Below are 16,973 nucleotides of genomic sequence, written 5' to 3' on the forward strand. Positions count from 1 at the left end.
TCAGTCTTCCAAAAAAGAGAGAGAAATAAAAAGGTGGAGAAAGAAGCGAAAAGCGAGTGAGGTTAGTGTGTTGCGTAATAAAAGAAAACGAACGGTGGTGATAGGCTTCAGTCTAGATCTCAATCGTCTCCACCTTGCTTTCTTCTCCAGCGTCCGATTCTCTCACCGATCTCGCGCCAAATACAAATTCGTTACAACCCTACCCAGGTATCTTCTTAACATTTCCCTAAACATAACTCACACACCCCTCTTCTCTAGGGTTTCAATTTCACCATGTTTCCCTTTCTCAAATTAGGGTTCCGGCGAGCATGGCCGACGGTCCGGCGAGTCCAGGCGGCGGTAGCCACGAGAGCGGCGAGCACAGCCCTCGCTCTAACGTGCGCGAGCAGGACAGGTACCTCCCCATCGCTAACATAAGCCGCATCATGAAGAAGGCACTACCTGCGAACGGTAAAATCGCCAAGGACGCCAAAGAGACCGTTCAGGAATGCGTATCCGAGTTCATCAGTTTCATCACCAGCGAGTTAGTGTCTTTTTCTTTTCTTTTTCTTATGATTCATTCTCTTCCGTTTTTTCTCTTATTATATCATCCCGTGCTTTAATTTCGAATCCGTTTAATCGTGTAGGGCCTCTGATAAGTGTCAGAGGGAAAAGAGAAAGACTATTAACGGTGATGATTTGCTCTGGGCCATGGCCACTCTTGGTTTTGAGGATTATATCGATCCTCTTAAAATTTACCTCACTAGATACAGAGAGGTAATTTTGATTTACATAATTTCACTTCTTTTTTAATTTCAAAAGCTTTTCTGGTCCCCCGAAACAAAATTGTCTACCGTGTGGTTTTTATTTTTTTAGGGATTTCTGCTGTTGGATTCTGGGTTTTACTGATAGTATTTTTTTTATTTTTTTTATTTATGGCTTTACCGTGGTCGAATTGGGAATGTTGCAGATGGAGGTAATTTTGAATCTTTATTCTAATGATTGAATAGCTATTCTGCTTTGTAATTTTTATGTTACGGTTTTTCAATATGTGGTATTGTTACCGTTTTTCAATGTGTGGTATTTCAGGGTGATACGAAGGGTTCAGCCAAGGGCGGAGACTCATCTTCTAAGAAAGATGTTCAGCCAAGTCCTAATGCTCAGGTAGAATGCACCCACGAATGTGCGAATCATGCTTGACTGCATTTGTGGGAATATGTGTAGAATACAATAACATCTGATTTTGGAATCTTTTTGTTGTGAAATCGGCAGCTTGCTCATCAAGGTTCTTTCTCACAAGGTGTTAGTTACACAATTTCTCAGGTAACTCTGCTCTCCTTGTTTCATGCTATCTTCCCTTTCTTTGCACTTCTGCGCTGTCGGTGTTGAATGTTAAATGAAGGGGCTAAGGTGTTTGTTTGAACTCTGAATTGTAACTGCTTTATATATTATAGACTTTCTGTTTCCAACATTGAGTATTACTTTTTACCTCCAATCCTATACATAAGAAACAAATGAGAGAATATTTTTTACCCTTAATTTATTGTGGAGTTTATTAATGATATATGCACTCATTTCCCATGAAGGTGAATGTATTTATTGACTTATTAACAAAACAAGTCACACCCATTGGTTGAAAAAGTTATCTCTTGAATTACGATTTATGAGTAGTGTAATTAAATATAACCAACACTTAAAACTAGTTAATTTTAAGGGTATTTTTGGAATAAAATTTAAATTTATGACATTATTAATTTAACTAACTTAACTATTCTTATTGGTCTTGATTTTGATGAGTTAGGGTATTTGTTTCTTATATATAGGACCGGAGGTAGTATATGTTATGCATTCATGACAGAAATAGGATGTGACTCACTGATACTTCCATTTGCAGAACTAAGTTTAATCCCTTTTCCTCAGAAAATCTTATAATCTTTAGTTAAAATGCTCCACACGATACTGGCTCTAATACCATATTGATTTGATATTAGAAAACATATTTGCACGGCATATGTAAAAGGTCCATCTTAGAATTAGTGCCTAATAATACTTGTGAATGTGTCAGCTACTTTTGGTTGGTAGCAAAATCAATTCACCCATTAAAGTCCTTGATAAATAGTTGTGTGAATTGCAGATTTTTTTTATTTAGGTTCTCAATGATTTTATCTCTTGATGCTGTCTCCCACCTTACTTTGGCATTTTTTGGTTGATTTGGGGTTATTTAATATGTGGTCCATCTTTGAAGGGCAGTCTTTCTCAGTTTGTTAGGGCACTGAGTGTTCTTGGAAATTCTTCCTCCTTAATGGATTCTACAAAGTACACACAATAATAAATGTCAATTTGCTGTGTGGCCCCAAGCTTCTTTAAAATTCTTTTACATAATGCATTAGTATTGAATGAGGTTTTGTGGATCCTGTGGTGGTGGTTGGCTGGAGGTTTCTTAGCAGTTCAGACCCCTATGTTATATAGTTTTTTGTGCTAATCAGCATTGGTGTGTGTGAATGATGCTTTTGGCATTAGTACGCCATTTATGGATTGATCCATGCTATTTAATATAGATACTCCCTCCGCTCCAAAATTATAGATGTTTTAGCATCTTAGTTTTGTTCCAAAACTATAGATGTTTTACAAATCCAAGACTAAATTCACAACTTTTTCACCCTTGTTTACAATTATTAGTGCATTGACTATTTTTTGTTATCCAAGATAGACACCAATAGCCAACCACTCATCAATGAGAATATCCACTTAACATCGTCTCTAGACTCTCCACTATCCAAATATTTATGGTTAATGGTGATTCCAACATGATTAAATAGGGGTATTTTAGTCTAAAATTTTTATCAATTAATATTTCTTAATGGGTGTGCACTAACCTTAAGCATCTATAGTTTTGGAACGGAGGGAGTAAGTGTTATTAATTATATATCTTTAAGATTTAATCTTAAACTTGATTGCTGAAATTTCTGGCTTGGACAGCTCAAGCTTTGTTTCCCACCTTGTTTATTGAAGTATTATATTTTGGTTTTTTTGAGCTACTTTCCTAGGCTATTTTAGGGAACAAATGGGACATTATTTTGTGGTTGTGTTAAAATATCATGAAGTTTACCTTGTTTTTAAGATTGGTATTTTATTTCTTGCAAATGCATAACAAAAGAATGCTACTACTACTGGTCATGATTTTAAATTCAAAATATTTCTGGCAGTGAATTCTGGGTGAATGAAACAAATTCATTGAAGTATCTTAAGCTACAAGGGTACCTGATCCTTAAATTGTGAGTGATTTGAGAACTGGATTTCCTGAAGTACTCTGGAATATTTTATCATAGCTCCAGAGGTTTAAAAATTATTGTTTAATATCAAAGCTAAATTTCAGTGCTTGAATAAAAAAGATCCAAAAGTGACTTAGTTCTTACCCAACTATTAAAGGGTGGAAATGGTGATGTTATTTCATAGTAATAAGCTTATTTGCAATCAGTATTGTGTAAATGTGATAAGTTTGGTTGTTGTTATCTTGAATGTTATGACTTGTGAATCAACCTTATGAGAAGAACTCATCCCATAAAACTGGTTTATTGGGTAGCAGTCTCATGACTTTTAAGTTTAGTTATTGTCTTTACTCAATGTGGGATATAATGTCTTTGAATGTTGGTATTGGTAATAGCCCACTTGGAATGGATTGCCATATACATATAGTGGATGGTATGGCGGCCTATAACCTTTTGGTCCCTATAAAATAACAATGCCTTGGCACCCCACTAACTTGTCACATCATTAAGGAGTCTAATCAGGCAATTACGTTACGTGTAATTTTCTTATAAATCGTGTTTTGAAATCCCTCATTAACCAGTTTGATGTCACCAACTGTTTTAAACAAATGAGGATAGACAATTTACCCAAAAAAAAAAAAAAAACACGCGATTGCCCTTTCAAACTCTTCATGATGTTGCAAGTTAACGGGTTGCCAGTCTTCATTTAATGTTATTTAACAGTAGAGACTAAAACAAAAAAAAATCTTAAAAGGACTAAAATCAAAATTTTATTCAAGGACTACAAGGTTATTTAAGTCTATGTATGTGTGTGTATAAAAACTAAAATAAACAGCAAAAAATAGCATAAATAAATTAAAAACAACAGAATCATTGACTAAAAGCGCCATACCACGGCAAATAACAGATGGCAAATGGCGGAAGAGTAAAAAAATGCCACACTATGGCGGTGCCATAACAGTTATTTAACAACATTGATTTCACTTTGACCCTTCTAAGGCAATTATCCTTTCCTTTTGTTGCCCCTTCCTCGCTGGCCAACTCAATGGAATTACAAATCGTCAGTCTACCTGAGTGCACAACTGATCCCTAAAGATGCCACATTGGTGGGATAACCTTGTGGCTTAAGAGTCCATTGAACCTTTATATAAATGACGAACATAAGATTGAAAATACATAGTTATTTATGATACATATTTTTTTCCTGCGGTTTGCAAGTTTAGATTCTAATTTAAGGAATTGATGTTATCATAAGTAATAGAACTCTTACAGATGTTGAATTTGTGATATTAATTGGTTTTCTTTTTTCTTTTGAATCTTCTCAGGGTCAACATATGATGGTTCCAATGCAAGGCCCGGAGTAGGTATCAAGTTTATTAACCCTCCTGTTGTAACGTATGTTTTCCACGCCAGTTACCAAGTGCTCACGGCATATTGAATGTCTTTTTATGTTATGTGAATACTGACATAGGAGATGGTTCTTGTGTCCTTTTTTTTTAAAAAAAAAAGTAAGGTTTGTATATTATCTTTGGAGTCGAATTATTATTTGAAAGTTATTATATTGTAAATCCTAGAGCCCTGTTGTCTGAATCCATCAGGCGGCTTGGCAAAGACCGAGATTTTAGGACTGATTGTAAGCATAAACCCGAATATTCTTTTCCTAATTTCTTTGTGCAATAATGTATGAAAAAGGCTCGAGCTTCTTTTTATATTTGTTCGTTACTTGACTCTTTGTTGTGTGGTGCACCCGTGTACCAGTGTGGCCCTTTTACTTAACACAATGTTGGTGGATATGATTAGGTCATTGTACCATTTCTATCTAATTACAAATAGGATAAGGTGACTTTATGCCATTGTTTTAGAATTTAAACTCCCCAATTATTGGAAATTAACTAATTTAAATTGTGCATCACGAATAATGGCAAAACTTGTTTTAACATATCAGTGAATTTTTTTTGGAAGCAAAACATCCTCATAATTGAAAATTGAAAGCAAATAATAGTGTGTTAAATAATACTCTTAACTCTAGAAGAATAAAGATCAAAGTGTATTTTATTTCTTTCAACAAAAAAAATTTCATCATAGTAAGAGAAAGAAACTTTTATTAGCATATTTAAGGAATTTAATTATCTATCAGTTATGTTGAATTTTATTAGTATCATATTAGTGAATAGTTCCGAAGAAAAAAAAACCAAGCAAAAAAAATATTAGTGAATAGTTTTGCAGGAAAATAGCGGACGTGGCGTAGCAATCGAATATGCAACGCCTTATCTAATATGCAAGGCCTTCCTCAACCCCATTCTACGATATATTTAATGTCTTTTGTCACTATCTTTCTTCCATGCATATTAATTGAAAATGCATATTATCGACCCCAAATCTTGGCCCTTCATAGTGTATGCTTTAAAAAAAACATTTTATTTTATAATGTCAGCAAAAAGAAATTGAGATGAGAAGTGATTCGGCTTCTGCCCTAATTGTACACTTTTTTTCATTCTGACCCTAATTGTGCACTGCTAATGAATTTCTTGTCTCACCTAGTAAATGATTGGTAGCCTTGTTACGCAATCTTATACTTTTACTACAAACTTACGTTAGATAGAACTTACACCATGGGAGATTAGTTACCCTGTCCCCGTACATGACATGGCATATAACAATCATAGGACGAAGTTGTTACTAGAGCTAGTAATGTAGACTGTAAGGGGATCTTCAGTATAAGGAAAAAATGTTTGTAGACCGCTCAAATTCAGTTTAGTCCCTTGTCCTAAACGGTTGGCTTCGTGCGTAGGAAGAGGATAAAACCTGCAAAAGCCAAAGGATGCTTTTGTCACAAAATTTGGAATTGGCTTTTTTAAAAGAGTTATCAACTTAAAATCATTGATTGAAAAATTATCAAGATTGTGAAAAAATGCAGTATAATAAAATTATAAATTATGAATTTGTTAAAAAAATATTTTATTTTTAACTAATAATTATAGCTTTACATTCTACTTTCTAAAATGTATTTTTTACATTTAAAAGGGCAAATCCTAAAATTTTGTCCACGTAGAGGTGGCTGGAATGTGAAACCATTTTGAAGATTCTTGGTGTAAAGTCATAGGCTTATAGTGCAATAAACAGAAAGACACATACTAACAACGTGTAAAGCATCAAAAAAATATAAATGAATCAATGAAATACGAAATTGTAGCCAAACAAACCATATAAGACCGGGGAGTGAAAATGCCATCATACCTGGTATGTCTTTGGTCCTTTTTTTAGTAGATAACCAACACTGTTTAAATTTTCAATGAAAGTGTCAATATCAGGAACTTTCAAACAAATCCTATCCGCCAAACTGTATATTTCCTGTAAAATAACACATAAGTCTTTTACTAAGGGCAAGAACTACCGACAGGAAATGCAGCAAAAAGAAAAATAAGACCACATACAGATACTGAAAAGCAATCCTTCTGTTCCAGTTCCGATTGCTTGTTTAGGGCATTTAGAAAGCGTTTTGCCTCTTTCTGTTGACTCATCCCACCACTTCGACCGAAATCCACGACACCATGCTCATCAACATATTTATCATACAGGGATTCCTTCATGATTTCAACAACATCCTGCACCCCAATTGTCGTTACCAGAAATCCAGAAAGACACGAGAAATTCATGATAAGAAAAAGCATGGTCATTTGAAACTTTATGGACAGGAAACGTTCAGTTGTTGATACTCTCCTCATTTGAAACTTCATGATCGAGTGCCAATAGAAGTACTGTGAAAGAGTTTGAAAAGAAAGATATTTGCGTAGTTTACTTTCGAGTTATACAAAACATGTATGATGAAATAACCACTAGTATGAGAATTGTAGGAGGTGAGACTAAAGACTTTCCTATAAGGAGAAGTTACATCAAAGCTTAGCCTTAAGAAGATGTGACTTGGAAATTACCATGAGAAGATGTCATTCACAAGTTTCTAAATTTAAATATTTGAGATCAATAGTACAAAATAATGAGGATGTCACATAAAGTATACAAGTGAAACAAAGAAGGGATTCAAGAGTTATTTTTTATCATAAAGTACTTACCTACCTCAAAGACGAGTTTTATTGTATTATTATATGTGTGGTTATACTCTATTAGTGACTGGTGATTGATGAATGTTAGACTTTAAAGAGAATAAGAGAGAGAAAAAATGAGACTGCTAAGATGAATGTATGACTTCACAAGAAAGGACAAGATATTAAATGGTTGTACACGAGGAGATATTTTGTAGCAAGGATTGAAGAAAAAATGACAAAATCAGTTAAGATGGTTTGGACATTGCAACAATCTTGAACACTTCTGCCAAATTCTTGAAGTATACAAAAAAAAATAAAAATTGACAGCAAGTATACAAAATTTTAACACTTATATAATTTAGTTTTAGAAGTGTAAAATTTTAATGGTTCTTGAATTTAATTTCCGGAAGTGTGTAATCAATTTCAGAAATTAGATTCCAGAACATATTTACATAATTCTGTAAAGTAAATTCTGAACTGTATTAACAGACGATGTGAGGGGTGTGTAGTTAGAAAAGAGAGTGCAAAAAGACAACCCACCCTCTTTACATTATTCAGGTCAAACTAAATTGTAAAACTAACCGTTGCATCCTGGGTCGTTATTTCTACTCTCAAGTCTAGCCGAGCCCGAGCTTCAGCTAGCCTTACAAGACTTTCCAGCTGCCTAGCTGTGATAGGAGTACCGTCAGCTGAAGTATTATGATCTCTCAGTTTTAGGTAAAACTTTTGCAAGATTTCTGCTGCTGGCTTTGTCATCCTAATAAGAAATAAAAGAGAAGAGACAGAAAATAGACTCTTAGACCACGGGAATACTTAAGACTAGAATCATAAGGTATACATAAGACATTAAATCACCTAGGAAAGACAAAACTCCTTGCATAAGCAATGTATTTGCGAAGAAGTTGACCAGGTAATGGAACAAAGTCACAGTCTCTTTGGGGGTCAAGTCTCAAACTTGAAATTAAAGACCCAGATCTAACGCCCAGATCAAAACCTTCGGCATTCTGTGATACACCAGCTATGGAATCAGATGGATCTGATTAAAGAAGAATATTTACAGTTAGTAAATTTGGATTTTTCAGTAGAATGCTCTAGCATTTAAAAATTAATGCCGGATGGAGTGGTAAAATAACCTCCACGTCGCTTTTTCAACACCGGTGAATGTTGTGCATTTCCACCATGAAGCTGCAAGATACATTTGAAACATTAACCTTTAGTACTAAAAAGAACCATACACAAACACAGGATCAAATGAAAAAACAAAAAAAGCAATAGCATTGACTTAGAATATGGTAAAATGTGAAAACATGTTTACTGTGAGAAGAGAAATTGTCCTACAGCGAGAACACTCAAATCTAACATGCAGAAAACCCAATATGATTTCACCTAAGCCGAAAGGTAAATGATGTTTCCCATCATTCTTCACACGTTTTTCTGTTGATTCTTCTTTAAGTCATGCCATGTCTCTAATACATAAGTTCAAACCTATTTACTAATTTAACTTCTTTATTTGAGGGTGGTTAAACCTAGAATAATTATGCTGAAATGAAATATTTAGTTAATAATTCATATCCCTTATATAAGCAGAAACATAGCAACGGTTTGGAGAAGACATTATGTGTTATCAACGGCAAATCACCGAAAATGGCAGAAAGCCAAAAATTTGATATATTATATAGTGGATAGCATCACTATATACAGATATACTATTAACTCAAAAGCTCAATTGTTGAAGACAAAATACTGATGAAAACATTAAAAAGAAGTTAAACATAGACAGTCAGATTCAAGAGGAGGTGAACATGTGCTGATGGAGGAGTAGAGGAGTCCTTCCTTACGTGAATAGTGGTTTAAGACTATAAGTAACATGTACGAGAGAAGTTTAAAAGTTTCTACATGAGTGGGGGAGTGGGAGTGTGGGACACTGGGACTGGGGAAAAAGTCACATGTAGTCCCACATCCATAGCGCTATAGCAGATTGGAGGATTTCTGCAGAATCCATAGCACTATATGTCTATACTTTATCATATCTATAATAGCCAAAACTTTTATCGAAATACATCAAGATGCGAAACAAAATGAATGAGATGTGATAAGTGATAACATGTATTTATGTGGAATAAACAATCAATTTGGTCCATGAAGTATCACATTCTCTGCCTCTTTCCTATAGAAATTCTTGAATATTAGAAATCATGCTATAGTCCCTTAAGTAGTGAAAAATTCTTCAAATTAATCCCTCAATGTTAGTAAAATATATCAACCTAGGGACAAAATTGATGAACATTCAATATTTCAGGAATTACTTATATACTTTTATTAGTTTAAGGACTATTAAGGAAAGAGAGTGATCCTTCAAGGACCAAATTGATGCTTTATTCATTTATGTGCATGCAAGCACAGACACAAAGTAAGAAGACAGTATTTGCTTACTGCCATAATGTGCTCCGAGAGTCGCTTGTCCTGAAGTTCATCGGGTTTATCCAGCAGTATGAAAATTAAATCGAAACGAGACAGGAGAGCAGCACTCATTTTCAAATTTTCATTTACAGTTTTTGCTCGGCTGCAATTTGGAATATAGCTTTCAATATAATGATACCTTTGTACAAAATTTGTCAAAGAAGCACTGCTACGTTACATGACTGGCTTTATTTTGATAGTAAATAATAGAATACAATTTATACAAATTAAAGAACCTCAATACTTTATCAGACTTGGACAATTTTGAGCTAGCTTTTGGAAGTGAGTTAGGTTTAGTCTACTTCTGACATGGTATTAGAGTCTATCCAATTTTAATGTTTGACTGTCCAAAGATGCCCAATCTTACAAACTTCATGCTCCGTATATCTAATCCTAAGCATAAGATGCATGTATAAGGAAGTCTCATGTTTTCTTCCTTAACTAGCTTTTCCAAGTGAGTTAGGCTTGATTTGTTTTTAAAGGAATGCTAGCGACACTTTCTCTGACACTCTCTTTTCAACACTTTCTCTGTGATCTCAAGGTTGAAAATCACCAATTTTGGTAGGTCTCACTTATCATTAATGATTTTCTCTCCTAATTTAGATATGAAATCCACCAAAATGGATGATTTTAACCAAATTCCAACCAATCACATAGAGTTGGAAAAAGAGTATCGCTACATTCCTCTTGTTTTTAATAACATCTACCTCATTTAAAGAGAATGAAAATGGATATTAATGAACTTTGTATGATTTATTAGTGTTTATATACTATTTTATCACGATAAATCTGACAGAAAATTAAAATATAAATGACCCATTAAAGGAAAATTGTGGGAACAAGACAAAAATAGAAAATTACTTATAGTGACCACCAGCGGGGTTTGCAGCCGCTAAGACAGAAGTCCTGGATGATAAACTTGCTACTAATCCCGCCTTTGCAATAGAGACACACTGTTGCTCCATCGCCTCGAGTAAAGCCTGTATTATTACAATTTCACGTTAAGGTTTCAGGTAAAAGTTTAAAATATATTAAAGTAGTAACAAGAAATTGATTGCCAGACACCAGAGAACAAACCTGATGCTCTGTTGACATTTTATCAAACTCGTCAATACAGCACAATCCACTGTCAGCCAGCACCATAGCACCTAACATGAATTCCAACCATCATTCACAGAAAATGCTAACAATTTTTTGTAACTTGATTCTGCTGAGCTTAAGAAACAGAACAAGCACCAAAAAAGAAAGAAAAAAAAAAAAGAAAAAAAGATAATATCATCATTTAGCCACCATGAAAGGAGCAACCCATACTGCTTGGCCTGTCAGTGACCAGATAATTTGGCTCCTAACTTATTGAACACTTTTTGAATTCCCCATTTATCATACAAAACAAAGATTTCAAAATCTAGAACAAAAAAATCAATTCAAAGAATCAAACTATAAAACATAATCTTAGCAGAACACAATTTGAAGTCAAAAAGCATCCTACTACCAATCATGACCAATCACAAGTAACCTCCTAATTCTGGAAATAACGGTACACATTGAGCCAGAAGATCAGAGTTTGGCTGAGTACAACCATAAAAGGAATTTAAGAACATATACCTGCCTCAAAAGCATAGTCACTTGTCATGGGATCCTTCACTACAGCTACTGTGAGGCCAGCTCTGGTTGTTGCATTACCACAGACATAGATACCACGTGGAGAAACAGCTGCTGCTGCTTGTAGTAACTGGCTCTTACCTAGACCAGGATCACCTAGAAAACCGAAATTGCAATACTAGTAGTTTGTCATCTCATCTCCATAACTTCTTACCTTGTCTCCGTTATGCCAACTTTAAACTGGAGTAACATTTTTGACAAATAAATCCACTTCTTCGTAAAAAGAATAAAAAATCTGAAGGTCTGATTCCGTTTAGAAGGTAAGCAAAAGACATTAAGCATACCAACAATTATGACATGAATATCTCCCCTGACAGGAACCTTATTCTGATCCATGGAATGCTTTCGTACACCACCAAATAATGCCAGAGTTATCCCAGCTGTCAAAATAATAACAAACTAATATTAGATTCATCCTTCAATAACCAATTTTGAAACATCTTCCCCATATAATGCCATTGGAGGATAAGAAATATGTTGAGTCACATTCTTCCCGAACAGTTTCTGACAATGCACGTGTCAACCAATGGATTCATAAGATAAAAGAGAAAAAAAAAATGTTGGGCTAGTTAGATTATGACCTTCTAAATGGGAAACATTAACAAGGTTATACTGACAATTACAGAAGGCCTAAGAAATATGTCATTAAACAAGCAACTAAAAGGGTGGACCCAAACATGAGACTTCTGCCATGCGATGTCTGGAGAAAGTCAGATGTACACAATCTTATCCTTAGTGAAAGGTTGTTTTCAGGATTAGAACCGATGACCACCAGCACCAAGTCACAATTCATTATGTTATATATTTACCTTTAACAAGCTCATGCCCATAGATGGACGGGCATATAGATTGTAGGATTTGCCGAAATAAATCTGAACCATGCTCCTGCGCAAACTTCGCAACAAATTCTAAATCCTTTGAAGAAAACGAAAACAAATCAAACAGCTCAGTTGGTCTGGCTTTGGGGTTAGAATCTGGCAGATCCTCAGGTACAGACTGTGACTTTGAATTTTTTATGGATACAGCTTCAAGGTACAAATAGTAAAATCCTTGGTTTTTGTTCTTTGACTTCCCTGCATAAATACCCACAGGCTGCATGAGATACGAGAAATGGCTGAAAATGAATAAATTTGCATCTTAAGTAAAGTAATTAGACATATAAAGCAGAGATAACTTTTAGCCAGACAAAATACTGAAGATAGCAACAAATGCATTAGGTTGTCAGAAGTCCCACATCAACCGCACCAGAATATTTGTATAAACTAAACCAATAAACAACAAATGCATTATGATTTTATATTAAATAATTATATAAATCTTTGTGTCAACCACCAAGTGATAGTTTGCCTGGTATTGATTGATCTTCATAACGTGTAAACAAGGTGGTTTATATAATTTCTACCACAGTATCTAGATGTTTACTTTGTTATGGTTGTCATGAAATAAAGGATGTCACATACCTTTGCATAAGATTTGCTAATAGCTATAATTTTCTTCGCGATAATTTGTCAGCTTTGAAGCTATATTTTTCATGTATCAGATTTTGGCAACAGAAAAGCAGGTGTGTAGCCGTTAAGAATTAAGCAGAAGCTGGGGTAATCCAACATCAGAGGGAAAGAGGAAACTCATTATACAGATATGATTCTAGGACAGTGTGATTACTTGTGTTTCATTACTTGATCTTTGACAGAAGTATTCTATTATTATAACCAGAGTTCCAGGTTCTTTATTGGCAAAAAAATTACAGATACATTACTGATTTTGCATGTAGAAAAATTTATCAAATATTAATAAACACAGATATTAAAACGGTATTAGATAGATATTCAAGTAAAATTTAAGAGTTCAGGTATCTTTGACTAACAGAGCTTGGATTTGCTTTCCCTTCAACATCCAAGCAAGTGTTAAAACAGGGAACCATATATGGTGAATAACAAAGACATGCAAGCTCAGGCATACCTCCTCCAATATCCATGTAAGTGTTAATTCCTCTTATAATTCCAGTAACAGTCACCACATCTCCAGGTATGCACGCATCAACGAGATCTTGGGTAAGCTCGCATTCCACTGTTCGAGGCACCCGTCCTTCTTCATGGTCTTCAGGCTTTAATAATTCTTGAACTCTAGTGCGGCACAAGCATTAGAAAAGGGTTTTAAAGGACTGATGTTCCAACATATGTGAGAGAATAGAGATAATGAGTCAAGCACCAGGCTGACCTTATTTTTTGAAAATCAATAGTTTGAGCAGTAGATCGCAACGGATTAAAGAATTTGCTCTTGCAGCCATTCAAATTGCACGTAGATGGTGGAGAATATTTCCCATCAGGAAATATACGTGTAATTGATTGTTTACATTTACTGCATTCAAAACTCATTTCCACCACCAGAGGTCTGACAGTGCTGACTTTCACAGCAGTACCACGAACTGAGACAAGCTTGTCTGTAAAATCACCAAAAGATGATAAAATATTAAAATTACTCTCTTTCCTATACAGTGGGAAAGCTTCAACCTTGGCAAGCAAGCCAAAAAATAATAATAATAATTATAAAAACCACTACAATGATTATATGATATACCAATATAAGCTGCTTTTAAGTTCTTCAGCGCAATCATAGTTTCAGGACAGTTATGAAGACGAATATCTACCTTTGCACCATGCTCTAGATCGCCATTCTCCCATTTGGAAAGCAAAACCTATTTCCAATTTATTATTTAAATAGTATAAAACCTTGGTCAACACTATATAAGCACTTGTTTGTGCAACAACTACAGGCACGACTTCAAGCATACCTTATGAACAGCCGCACTCATACATAAGAGAGCAATTTTAGGTTTCTCCGTTAACATTTTATAAAATTCCTCAACATGACATATTTGTTGCAACTGCAGAAAGTCGAGTGACAAGACGTAGTTGCCATAATCATTTTTCACCTGTCAGCATAACACAAAATTATCCCCAAGATAACACACTGTCAAATTTATCACTGTATCCCAAAACCTGGGAGCTTAGAAAGCTTCAAAAGAGTAAAGATTCTTTTAGTTTTTCCCCTTCCCGTGTTTTCACAAACCAAAGCTACCAAACACTACTTAAAATGAAAAAAAAAAACTATTTAAATAATCTGCATATGAATAAATAGTCTTTGCACTAACAATGAAAATAACTTTTACCGTGTCATCCAATCACAAATTGTAGGTATGTTTGTTCACTTTTACAGTAACTATCTTAACAAGAAAGATTTGTAAGTGGTTGGTAGTGTAAAAAAAGCTACCTTGATAGTACAAAGAAAAGATCCTTATTCCATTCTTCTTACTTTATTGACTATTTTCCATAGGATACTAAGAAATAATTTTATTATGGTAAATATAGATGTTTCTTCTGATGCTCATTTTAATATACAGGTTCCTCTTGCTTATTTGTTATCGACAACAAATTCCGTGGTTAACGAATGCAATATCGCAAACACAAAACAGAAACCTAATCCAGGTCTGTCATTTGAAATTTAAATTCCTAAGTACCTCAGGGAATGGATTCAACAAATCAATCTCAATAACAATGAGGAGAATAAGAAATGAAAGAGTTTAAGAGGGAAGAGAAATTGCGATACCTGAGAAACGAGGTTTTGTCCCGGCGGTGAAGAGAAGAAGGAAAGAAGAGCAGAAGTGAGATTGAGCAAGATATCATCGACGGTGAAGAGTTGCTGAGGAAAGTAAGTGCCAAGTATATCCATTAACACGAACGGATCCATGGATACGGATCCGAAACCTTATCCGATCCTCTGCTCCGTCTCTTCTTCTGGTGTTCCGTGCATCCCGTTTCCGACGACGTTCTTCGCCGCTCTTTTTTTCTTGGCGGGAAAATTGAGAAAGTTAATGAATACGCCGGTGCCAATTCTGGGCTTTTGATGCTAATAAGCTTGGGCCTTGTGCGGGTAAACATCAAAGGAAGTTGTTATTCTCACTCTGATTTTCGTTATTCTCACACCTACTGTTTTTTAAAATAATCAAAATATTGAAATGATCATTTTACCTATTCTCACACCTTTTGTTTTTTAAAATAATGATACAAATATTTTGATTAATTTAAAATTTATTTTAAAATAAATATTTAAATTATTATCCTACCTAACACAATTAATTTTGATTTCTCTCGTTATTGTACTTTTAAAAATTATAGTCTACTGTACATCTAATCAACTTATGGACAACAATAACTAATAACTAATAGTGTTTTACTTTACAATCCACTGCTAATACAAATCAAACTTTTTCAATGGTAAATAATTCATAATATAAATCTTAAGAAAAAAATATTTTATAAAAAATGTTCAGAAATATTATAAAAAAATGCACATATCAATACACTCTAGTAGTATTATTATTTTATAAGTAAAAGAGACTTTAACAGATTATAATCATTTATCAAAATCTAAATTTAAGAATAGCTGGATCTAATCAAATTTAGTGAATTTAACTACATTTAACAACCAATTAAGTTGTTCACACTAATGATATTTATTACATACATATTAACGTAGCACTTAATATCAATAATTAGTGTTTTATAAATATAAATAAACATTTTTATAAAGTAAAAAAAATATTTTCACTTAAATAGTATTAATCATTATTTTTTTCAGTAACCTAAATATAAATTAAATTGTAATAATTATTATATTTTCATAATATATTACATACATATTAACTATTATATTTATTAAATTTTAATAATTAAAATATAAATTTATTATATGTATGACTTTTCATTAAAATCTCTCTCTCTATATAACTAATTATTTTTTAAAAAAACATTTGGCACAAATTGTTTTAAATTTTGATATATAATATATTATGAGTTAGTTAAGTTTTTAGTATTTAAACTTTTCTACATTTTTTATACAATTTTTAGTCATTCGTTAATTTTCTATCAGTATTTTAGTTCTTCTGAAAAAAATTTCATATTTTTAGTTCCTTGTTTATTTTCATTGTTCAAAATTAAACATTATTTTATCAATTTTTAATCCTTTGTTTATTTTATATCTAGGATAACTTTTGAGGAATAGATATTGAATTGCCATCGGACAACCAACCATTCCTTTGTTTGTTTTATATTTAGGGCATCATCAATTTACATGGTTTGTAAAAAATTTCACAGGTCTTTGGTGCGAGGTCCGAATGATACTAGAATCAAGAGACAAATATATGTGTATAGATTAGGGGGCCATGGCCCCTTCTTAGTAACAATTTTACTATACTTATTGTAGCTTATGGTTATCATGGATAGATTTTATTGCGGTTGTTTGCTACGGGCCTTTTTGTTCCCAAGAGTAAAATTTCAATATATATATATAAGAAAATGATTTTAGGAAAAGTTTATTGTGTTAGATATTATATATTAGTGTTTTTTTCTCTCCGTTGCTTGCTTCATCTTGTCTTTAGATTCTTATATTTAATTATTAATTTTAGTATTATATATAAAATTTCAATTACTCATTTCATATTTTCTATTACTTCTGCAATACATTTGAATCTATCAACTTTTCTTCTTACAATTAAGAACTT

At 33.5% G+C, this 16,973-nt stretch overlaps 2 protein-coding genes across 3 annotated transcripts; one reads left to right on the top strand and one right to left on the bottom strand.

The window, feature by feature from the left end:
- On the top strand, positions 1–4,959 carry LOC114398070 (nuclear transcription factor Y subunit B-10-like). Of its 2 annotated transcripts, XR_003663494.1 has the most exons (8): positions 1–207; positions 296–523; positions 627–756; positions 950–955; positions 1,069–1,143; positions 1,252–1,302; positions 3,186–3,254; positions 4,574–4,959. XR_003663494.1 is itself a non-coding variant. In XM_028360203.1 (7 exons), exons 2-7 carry the CDS (start codon positions 309–311, stop codon positions 4,610–4,612), a joined length of 516 nt encoding a protein of 171 aa, XP_028216004.1. In that variant the 5' UTR covers positions 2–207; positions 296–308; the 3' UTR covers positions 4,613–4,959. The 2 variants fall into 2 exon arrangements, 1 of the variants encoding a protein (XP_028216004.1); XM_028360203.1 differs by lacking the exon at positions 3,186–3,254 and having other exon boundaries at positions 2–207.
- Positions 4,960–5,645: 686 nt separating this feature from the next.
- On the bottom strand, positions 5,646–15,277 carry LOC114399251 (probable DNA helicase MCM8). Its single transcript, XM_028361399.1, has 17 exons — positions 15,020–15,277; positions 14,205–14,345; positions 13,991–14,108; positions 13,631–13,853; positions 13,373–13,536; positions 12,223–12,486; positions 11,698–11,793; positions 11,357–11,509; positions 10,829–10,899; positions 10,613–10,731; positions 9,725–9,854; positions 8,425–8,476; positions 8,147–8,327; positions 7,874–8,048; positions 6,683–6,853; positions 6,486–6,599; positions 5,646–6,053 (listed from the first exon to the last, which is right to left on the bottom strand). The coding sequence occupies exons 1-17, from the start codon at positions 15,158–15,160 to the stop codon at positions 6,003–6,005; spliced, it is 2,364 nt and encodes a 787-aa protein (XP_028217200.1). The 5' UTR covers positions 15,161–15,277; the 3' UTR covers positions 5,646–6,002.
- Between the last annotated feature and the right edge of the window lie 1,696 nt (positions 15,278–16,973).

The sequence above is a fragment of the Glycine soja genome, chromosome 19 (genome assembly GCF_004193775.1).
Source record: "Glycine soja cultivar W05 chromosome 19, ASM419377v2, whole genome shotgun sequence".
Taxonomy (NCBI): domain Eukaryota; kingdom Viridiplantae; phylum Streptophyta; class Magnoliopsida; order Fabales; family Fabaceae; genus Glycine; species Glycine soja.

Bases quoted from the DNA above. Each gene is read 5' to 3' on its own strand.
- LOC114398070 (XM_028360203.1), top strand. From the start codon at position 309: ATGGCCGACGGTCCGGCGAGTCCAGGCGGCGGTAGCCACGAGAGCGGC. The intron at 524-626 runs GTTAGTGTCTTT...TTAATCGTGTAG, and splicing joins ATCAGTTTCATCACCAGCGA to GGCCTCTGATAAGTGTCAGA. The intron at 1,303-4,573 runs GTAACTCTGCTC...GAATCTTCTCAG, and splicing joins TTAGTTACACAATTTCTCAG to GGTCAACATATGATGGTTCC.
- LOC114399251 (XM_028361399.1), bottom strand. From the start codon at position 15,160: ATGGATCCGTTCGTGTTAATGGATATACTTGGCACTTACTTTCCTCAG. The intron at 10,732-10,828 runs GTTTGTTCTCTG...GTAATAATACAG, and splicing joins AAATGTCAACAGAGCATCAG to GCTTTACTCGAGGCGATGGA. The intron at 8,049-8,146 runs GTGATTTAATGT...ATTTCTTATTAG, and splicing joins AGGAGTTTTGTCTTTCCTAG to GATGACAAAGCCAGCAGCAG.